The following is an 8608-nucleotide window of genomic DNA, read 5'->3' on the forward strand; positions in this document are numbered from 1 at the left end:
ACAACTTAACAACTTAATGTACTCCCGAAGAGATTAATTACTGTGTGTGCGTAATAATTTTATTGTAATAAAAGTAGTCTTCGGACATATCTATTTCCGGACATATATATCCCTTTTCCCGACATTATAGGCATGTTGTAACAGTTGTCGGCTTTAACCGTCGGATCATCATATTGCTAGGAAATATGGCCCTTCTAACAATACACCGGATAGACTCGATCAACTTTCAATGCAACAAACTTGCTGTGCGTTATAACCAAGTATTCAAGACCAAAATCAACCACGTATAATGCCCTGGCACTGACTAAATCATCCGTTTTCTCCGTGGTTCACTTCTTGTTGCCTTGAGGTCATCTAGTATATAAACCTTTCTCTAGGACAAACTTTTCGTATATTTTACCGAGATATTCAAAACCTTTTCCATGAGGTCATTGAGTAATTAAAAATCTTCACTTCAATCAAATCAGACACTGATAATTAAGGTTCAGCAAATAAGTTGTAAGTAATTAATTGTGAAGCCGAAGCCATGGCCGGTGGTGGATTTGGAGCCTCATCAGGAGGCGGAGACTTTGAAGCGAAGATCACGCCCCTTGTGATCATTTCGTGCATAATGGCTGCTAGCGGAGGCCTCATGTTCGGTTATGATGTTGGCATTTCAGGTACACATACGTGACTCAAGAGTTCCATCTAATGCACACTTGCACAATTAACTATTAACGTGTATTCTTAAAAAAAGATTAGAGTTTATTGATAACTAATTTTGTTGAATTCGATATATATGGTTATATAATGCAGGGGGTGTTACATCCATGCCCCATTTCCAAAAGAAATTCTTCCCGGTTGTGTATAGGAAGACTCAAGAATCTGGACCAGAGAGCAACTACTGCAAATATGATAATCAAGGCTTGCAGTTGTTCACATCTTCATTGTACCTGGCTGCTTTAATATCAACCTTTTTTGCGTCGTACACTACCAGATCGCTAGGTCGAAAGCTAACTATGTTGATTGCCGGGATATTTTTCATAGCCGGAACAGTTTTTAATGCTGCAGCTATTAACCTTCTCATGCTTATCATTGGGAGGATCTTGCTTGGTTGTGGAGTTGGTTTTGCTAACCAGGTGCAAAACATAAAATCTTAATCTCATCCTTTTTTTTTTTTTTTTTTTTAAATAAATTATTTTTTGTTTATAAACTGCCTACTTGTCGAGTGTTGATTATGATGTGTATCTACCTTTTCCTATTACATGTCTTGAACACTATAATTATTGATCAATGTAATATATTTACAGGCAGTTCCGCTCTTCCTTTCGGAAATTGCACCGACAAGAATTCGAGGGGCACTTAACATCCTCTTCCAACTCAATATCACCATTGGCATTCTTTTTGCAAACCTTATCAATTATGGAACTAACAAGTAAGCCAGCCCAATCTTGCCTAGCTAATTCAAAAGACAATACCTGAACCAACAAATTTTAGTGTAGTAATATTTTCCAATCACTTGAATATAATTATTATTTTGGGTTACCATACATGCACAGAATTACAGGAGGATATGGATGGAGAGTGTCATTGGGTTTGGCTGGGATTCCAGCAGGTTTGCTAACCTTGGGGTCTCTCATTGTGGTAGATACTCCTAACAGTTTGATTGAACGAGGTAAGTTGGAGGAAGGAAAAGCAGTTCTTAGAAGGATTCGTGGTGTTGACAATGTGGATCCAGAATTCTTAGAGATTGTTGAGGCAAGTCGGGTGGCTAAAGAAGTGAAGAATCCCTTCCAAAATCTCCTTAAGCGTAGGAACAGGCCACAACTGGTCATTGCTGTTATGATGCAGGTGTTCCAACAATTCACTGGCATCAATGCAGTCATGTTCTACGCCCCGGTTTTATTCCAGACCTTGGGTTTTAAAAGTGATGCTTCCCTCTACTCTGCGGTAATAACAGGAGCTGTCAACGTGTTATCAACCGTTGTATCAATCTACTTTGTTGACAAAGCTGGTCGCCGCATTCTCTTATTAGAAGCCGGTGTCCAGATGTTCCTTTCTCAATTGGTGGTTGCAATAGTTATGGGACTCAGAGTCCAAGAACACTCTAACAGCCTTACTCCAGGCTTGGCAATCCTTGTAGTGGTTATGGTTTGTAGCTTTGTGTCTTCCTTTGCATGGTCTTGGGGACCTCTTGGGTGGTTGATCCCTAGTGAGACATTCCCGCTGGAGGCTCGCTCAGCCGGCCAGAGTGTGGCTGTGTGCATCAACATGCTCTTCACCTTTATTATAGCACAGGCCTTCCTCTCGATGCTTTGCCATATGAAGTTTGGCATTTTCTTGTTCTTCTGTGCTTGGGTCCTTGTCATGACAATCTTTGTCGTGTTCTTAATTCCTGAGACCAAGGGGGTCCCGATCGAAGAGATGTCTGAAAGAGTCTGGAAACAACATTGGTTCTGGAAGGGATTCATGGATGACTTTGAAGATGGTGCCAAGGCATATGCTTAAACTATGTTAATTGCCTCCTATATTGATATGCCTGGAGCTATATGAGATTTTACAAGATTCCGGACTCTGAGGCTTCCAAGTTCTTCTTTTAGTTCTACCAGCTTCACAACACGAGCTCTCTCTGCATGCCAAATGTTTGTTTAATTAATTTTTTGAGAGGTCTTATTTGAGCTTTCTAAAATGTATTGTTGGAATTCCCTTTTGGATTGTATTCTTTCAATCTCTTTTCAAAAGTACTTTTCTTTTGCATTTTTCGTTTATCAATTTAGTCAGGTGGAACCCTTTTTCCCTTCAGTTTAGGTGTTCTTCTTACTTTTTAATTTTGTATGTAATTAATGGTTTGAAACCAAACCGAAACCGTTGAAACCGCATCGAATTGAACCGAACTGAACTAAACGGTTTGATTTCATTTCAGTTTTGGCTTCAAAACTACATCAAACCGAACCATAAAAATTTTCAGTTTCGGTCTCACTCTAAACTGCACCGAGTCGAACTGTGCCCACCCTTATTGGTGCTTGGAAGAGTGGTTCCGGTCGTGCTGGCTATGGTAATGTGTTTCGGAATTTCAAAGACCGATTCCTTGGAGCGCTTTTTGTTCTAACTTGGAAATTCCTAGCTCTGTTGTGGCATAGGTAATAGTAGTAAATAAAGCTATTGAATCAGCTTCAGTTCGTGATTGAACTTTTATTTGGTTGGAAATTGATTCTTCTTTGGTTCTTGATTTCTTGTGCTCTTCTCAATTGGTCTTAACAATTGAGAGTTGAGTGAAAGAATTGCTTGTAACCCAAAAAAAAAAAAAAAGTTGGACATAACATAAAAAGTAGGGTGAACTGTCAATTTAGTTCATGAACTATTACCTCATTGAAAATTAGGTTCCTAAACAATTTTTTTTGGTAAAATAAGTCTCTAAATTGATTAAAATTTGCTAATTTCATCCATACTATTATTATTATTATTTTTTGGACAAATTCATTCCTACTATTATATTCAAAGCTATTTTATCCAATTTTCGTCAACTTAAGTTACTTGGCACACTTTAGAGTGTAATACCGTCATCATTTTCTCACCTATAAGCCCTTAGCATTTCATATAGATTGCAAATTTAACGTCTAATTTAACCTCCAAAGTTAACTCCACACACTATTTTTTATGGAAATTATCAACCTTCCAATGTGTATCACATGCAAGTAATGTGACTTAAATTGACAGAAAATGAATATAGTAGCTTTGAATCTAATATTAGGGATGTAATTGGCAGATTTGTATAATTCAATGATTGATTTTTCTGAAAAAAAATAGTTTAGAGACCTAATTTTCACTCAAGTGATAATTTAAAGACTAAATTCACAGTTCACCCTAAAAAGTGAAAGACAGCCATAAATGTAAAACTTTGATAGCATATATGTAGTATGATATAAAATCACGTGATTTATTTGATATATATTAATCCTAACGTCCAAAGATCAAATCTTGAAGTTCAAACTCCCTTCCCTTTTCATCACAAAAGTGTCTCTAATCACCAAGAAAACCTCTAGCTAGGTTTAGAACTAGAATTTAACATGCTCCCTCGATGTTGTTAGATGGTGTTTCGAGTTTTGAATTTCCATTCTGTGCCAAAAAACTAAAGCTAAGAAAAAAAACAACTGAGTAAAACTGTCATGCATCCTTATATTCTACAGGACTGGCTTGGGTACAACCATACAACAGAGATTAGCAAATAGCGTGTGAGTTGTTCAATCAATTACAGGACATCATGTGCCAACTTTTTTAATATTTTTTCTACCAAAAAAATACTAGGGAGATCACATTTTCTTGTGCCATATTGTACCATATCACTAATAGAGGTGAGACTTAATTGTATTAGCGAGCCTTGCCTCTATTAGAATGTATAATATAGTACACTAAAATATGATCTCCCTAGCATTACTCTTTTCTACCACTATTTGTAGGTTGTTGCTTATTATGTTTATTCTTGTGGTGCAGACTTAATAGTACAGAAGCAGATTAAGCACAATAGAGAGTGAAATTATTTGAAGGGATACTGGTAATTAAACTGATAAAAAAAAGTTACAGTTTAAACAGTAAAAACATTGAAATGTATGCATGCACAATTGGCATGTGCCCTACAATTGAGGAAATTAAGCAACAAAAAAATTGATTGGAAAACCGCCATTCGGAGGCTGCTTGAATGAGGGCAATGCTTCAAGCATGTCCCTTAGGATCATCTTCGCAGTCATCCATATATCTCTTCCAATACCAATGCTCCCTCCACACTACGTCTGCCATTTCTTCGATAGGGACACCTTTAGTCTCCGGAAGTAAAAAGAAGACGAAGACTGTCATGAGGAAGACCCACGCTGCGAAGAATAAGAAAATAGCAAACTTCATGTGACAAAGCATTGAGAGGAAGGCCTGTGCTATAACAAATGTGAACAACATGTTTACAGACACAGTCACACTCTGCCCGGCTGAGCGAGCCTCTAGAGGGAATATCTCACTGGCAACCAACCAGCAAAGAGGCCCCCAAGACCATCCAAAGGAACCCACAAAAGAACAGACTACAATAACCACAAGAATTCCCAAGCCGTGATCGAGGTCGTTGGATTGATCCTTAAGTTTCATCCCAAGTATGATTGCAACGACCACATGAGAGAGGAACATTTGGATGCCACCTTCAATCAAGAGCACGCGGCGACCAGCTTTGTCGACAAAGTAAATTGAAATAATGGCTCCGAGAACCATGATAACGCCTGTAATAACTGATGAGTAAAGGGAAGCATCATTCTTAAATCCCAAGGTCTGGAACAAAACTGGAGCGTAAAAATTGATTGAGTTAATGCCTGTGAATTGCTGGAAGAACTGCAGAAAACATTACCATATATAGGATTCAGACTACCAAAATTTGAGAAAATTTGCTTCTGACGAGTTAATTAGCCATTAGAACTAGGGATATATGTCATGTTGTCTTTTTCTTTTTTTGGGTAAATATCATGCTGTCCTTGATCTTATAAGGACTATACACATAGGTACAACATATCTACATACACATGGACATCACATCTTTCAAAATGTGAACATCCAATTTAAAATGACTTAAACTTTTAAAGTAAAGCTTTCTTTTTCATTTTGCAGGGGCAAATTTATTATTGTGCTCAGAATACGAGGTGGTATACTACATGTTATTTATATAAGTAGAGGGAAGTTTATTTACAAGTGTCCCTCCACTTGTATAATCACATGTGGTGTACCACCCATGTTTCAGGCACACTCTACAATCTCTTGTGGGACAACGGAAAATTTTTCAATGTGCTGGGAACACAGTCAGGTAAACTAAGTGTCATAATATAATTAGTTGACAATTTTCTTTTCTCAAGTTTTCAACTAATTGTATTATTACACTTGATATACTGGGTTATGTTCCTAGTAAAAAATATCTCGTGGGGCAACTCTCAACAATGTCTATGTGTATAATTCTAATAATATACAGAAAATGATCCTCGCTTGATCATTTTCCTGGGAATCCTGTGATTATGTCCGTTCATCGTACATCTTGTTGTCAAAAATCATTTTAAATTTTAAAATTTAAATTAAATATAAATAGTACCTAATAAAAACTAACCGCACGATTTATGATGAACATACATGATCACGGGATTCCTGGAATCCCCATGAAAAGGATCCAGCGAGGATCCTTTTTCCGTAATATACTAACCCAATGGCCAAGGTCAAAATCTACTTTAAAATCAGAGTTTAATAGAAAGGAAAGAACTTGGTTGCTGAAAAAATCAGCAACTCCTGCTGCGAGCAAATCATAGATGGACATGTGTCTAATCTGTGATTAAAAAATCAATTACTTGGACACATGTCCATCTGTAATTGATCAACAGTAGGAGCTGTTGGTGATTTTTCAGCAGTCAAATTCTATTCTAATAGAAATTCAATTTTCCCAGGATGACAATATAATATTCAATTAAAGTACTTAGTACGATATAAAATTAAACAATGCAATGAAATGCTTAATGACCTGCAAGAAAATTGTAATGATCAGTTGAGGTCTGTTTTTACGCTTAAGGAGATTTCTGAAGGGATGCTTCACTTCTTTAGCAGCCCGACTTGCCTCGAGAATCTCAAGGAATTCCGGATCGACATTCTCAATACCCCGGATCCTCTTTAGAACTTTTTTTCCTTGCTCCAACTTACCTCGTTGGATCAAACTGTTTGGAGTGTCTGTTACAATGACAGCCCCAAGTGTTAGCAAGAGTGATGGAACGCCAGCCAAACCCAGTGATATCCTCCATCCATATCCCCCTTTAATCCTGCATGTGGTAGCACAAAACATTGTAGTTGGGAACTTGGAGAGAAACTGAAATACAAAAATTGTAGCCCCCCCCCAACATACACATCTAATTCATATTAGTTTTTTCGGTGTGACCATAATACTAGTAGTTCACTATTGTTATATCGCGCGAAGATTAATTAATACTATAGAATGTAGTATAAACTTATTTTCCACCTTCATGGACTAAGAATACCACGTAATGGCGATACAATTACAAACAAAAGTTTCTTAGGGGGAATAACGCTGCCTTACTTCGCAGTTCCATAATTGATAAGTTGTGCTACAAGAATGCCAATGGTGACCATGAGCTGGAAGAGCAAATTAAGTGCTCCACGAATTCTTGTCGGTGCAATCTCCGAAAGGAAAAGTGGTACGGCCTGTTATCATTAAAAAAACAATCGCTACATGATCAAATTAGGTATTCATGAATAACCAATCATTAATTAATATTTACCTGGTTTGCAAAACCAACTCCGCAACCAAGTAAGAGCCTCCCAATAATGAGCATGGCAAGGTTCTTAGCTGCAGCATTAAAAATAGTTCCGACTATGAAGAAAACCCCGGCGATCAACATGGTCATCCTTCTGCCTAGAACTCTGGTTGTGTAAGATGCAAAGAAGGTTGCTGTCAATGCAGCGAGGTATAATGAAGATGTGAACAATTGCAGGCCTTGATTGTCATATTTACAGTAATTGCTCTCAAGTCCTGGAATTTGTTGCTTGCTATATACAACCGGGAAGAATTCCTTTAGGAAGTCGGGCATGGATGTAACACCACCTGCATCAGACGGTACATCAAATTCAAATTAAAATGTACAACAGATTTAATTTTGATTCATGAAACAAAGCAAAATGTTGTGCATGTATAACATATAGTAGGTTTTATATAAGTACCTGAAATGCCAATATCATAACCAAACATGAGGCCTCCGCTAGCGGCCAATATGCACGAAATGACCACAATAGCCGTGATCTTTCCTTCAAAATCTTCGCCGCCTGTCGGGCCCCCGAATCCCCCTGCCATGATTCCTACCCTTTCTTTCTTCTTCTCAAGCTTGCTTAGTTATTATACCTGATTAATTCTTGAACCTAATTACGTTACAAGACCACGCCGGCCAGCTGAAGTAGAGAGACAGGAGAGAGTAGCTCGGTGAAGATGAGGGGTGTGTGTGCGTGAGGGGTTTATATATTAGACGACATCAAGGCAACAGATCGAGATTGAAAGACGTAGAAAATGGATTAATTAGAAAGTGCCATGGTCAACAGCTTTTCCCATGACGCGACCTGCGGTTGGTGTTCATCCTTGTTGCTTGGTTGTCATGAAGGGTACGAGAAGTTAGTTAAACCACAGTTGATCAAGCCGTTAAGAGTAATGTTAGAAGGACCACGTTTTCTAACCAGATTCTTTAGCAAACTGAACACACTATGTGGCCTTCAATTTATCAATTAACAGCTTGTCATATAATAATTAAATTAATATATAGGGAATATATAATTCTCCACGACAAGGGTTACATTATGCATGTGTAAGTAGTCAGAAAATGCATCTGATTCCTTTTTAATTAAACTAATTAATTGAATATGCAACATAAAATACAAGTTTATTTTTATAAGAGTATTGTTAGGGGATCACATTCTTGTAACAAGTGATGCCAGTAGTTGTCTCTTGGATTGTGTTATGTTATTGACCCTGTATCTTATTATTTTGCAGTCTCGTTATAGGTGGGGACTGAAGATTGGTTCATAAATTGAATAATTAATGTTTTATTTTAAGTTAACATTG

At 37.5% G+C, this 8608-nt stretch overlaps 2 protein-coding genes across 2 annotated transcripts; one reads left to right on the plus strand and one right to left on the minus strand.

The window, feature by feature from the left end:
• Positions 1–389: 389 nt before the first annotated feature.
• Positions 390–2736, plus strand: LOC137732403 (sugar transport protein 13-like). Its single transcript, XM_068471712.2, has 4 exons — positions 390–659; positions 796–1118; positions 1290–1414; positions 1539–2736. The coding sequence occupies exons 1-4, from the start codon at positions 527–529 to the stop codon at positions 2485–2487; spliced, it is 1530 nt and encodes a 509-aa protein (XP_068327813.2). The 5' UTR covers positions 390–526; the 3' UTR covers positions 2488–2736.
• Positions 2737–4513: 1777 nt separating this feature from the next.
• Positions 4514–7983, minus strand: LOC137732449 (sugar transport protein 13-like). Its single transcript, XM_068471757.2, has 5 exons — positions 7720–7983; positions 7281–7603; positions 7079–7203; positions 6512–6803; positions 4514–5346 (listed from the first exon to the last, which is right to left on the minus strand). The coding sequence occupies exons 1-5, from the start codon at positions 7847–7849 to the stop codon at positions 4690–4692; spliced, it is 1527 nt and encodes a 508-aa protein (XP_068327858.2). The 5' UTR covers positions 7850–7983; the 3' UTR covers positions 4514–4689.
• Positions 7984–8608: the final 625 nt, after the last annotated feature.

The sequence above is a fragment of the Pyrus communis genome, chromosome 16 (genome assembly GCF_041283825.1).
Source record: "Pyrus communis isolate YQ-2024b chromosome 16, ASM4128382v1, whole genome shotgun sequence".
Lineage (NCBI taxonomy): Eukaryota > Viridiplantae > Streptophyta > Magnoliopsida > Rosales > Rosaceae > Pyrus > Pyrus communis.

What these genes read in the sequence shown, in the direction of transcription:
- LOC137732449 (XM_068471757.2), bottom strand. Translation starts at nt 7,849, where the DNA reads ATGGCAGGGGGATTCGGGGGCCCGACAGGCGGCGAAGATTTTGAAGGA. An exon ending in ATCAATTATGGAACTGCGAA is followed by an intron (nt 6,804 to 7,078) that starts GTAAGGCAGCGT and finishes TACCACATGCAG; the next exon opens with GATTAAAGGGGGATATGGAT. An exon ending in TCATTACAATTTTCTTGCAG is followed by an intron (nt 5,347 to 6,511) that starts GTCATTAAGCAT and finishes TGTTTTCTGCAG; the next exon opens with TTCTTCCAGCAATTCACAGG.
- LOC137732403 (XM_068471712.2), top strand. Translation starts at nt 527, where the DNA reads ATGGCCGGTGGTGGATTTGGAGCCTCATCAGGAGGCGGAGACTTTGAA. An exon ending in GAGTTGGTTTTGCTAACCAG is followed by an intron (nt 1,119 to 1,289) that starts GTGCAAAACATA and finishes ATATATTTACAG; the next exon opens with GCAGTTCCGCTCTTCCTTTC. An exon ending in ATCAATTATGGAACTAACAA is followed by an intron (nt 1,415 to 1,538) that starts GTAAGCCAGCCC and finishes ATACATGCACAG; the next exon opens with AATTACAGGAGGATATGGAT.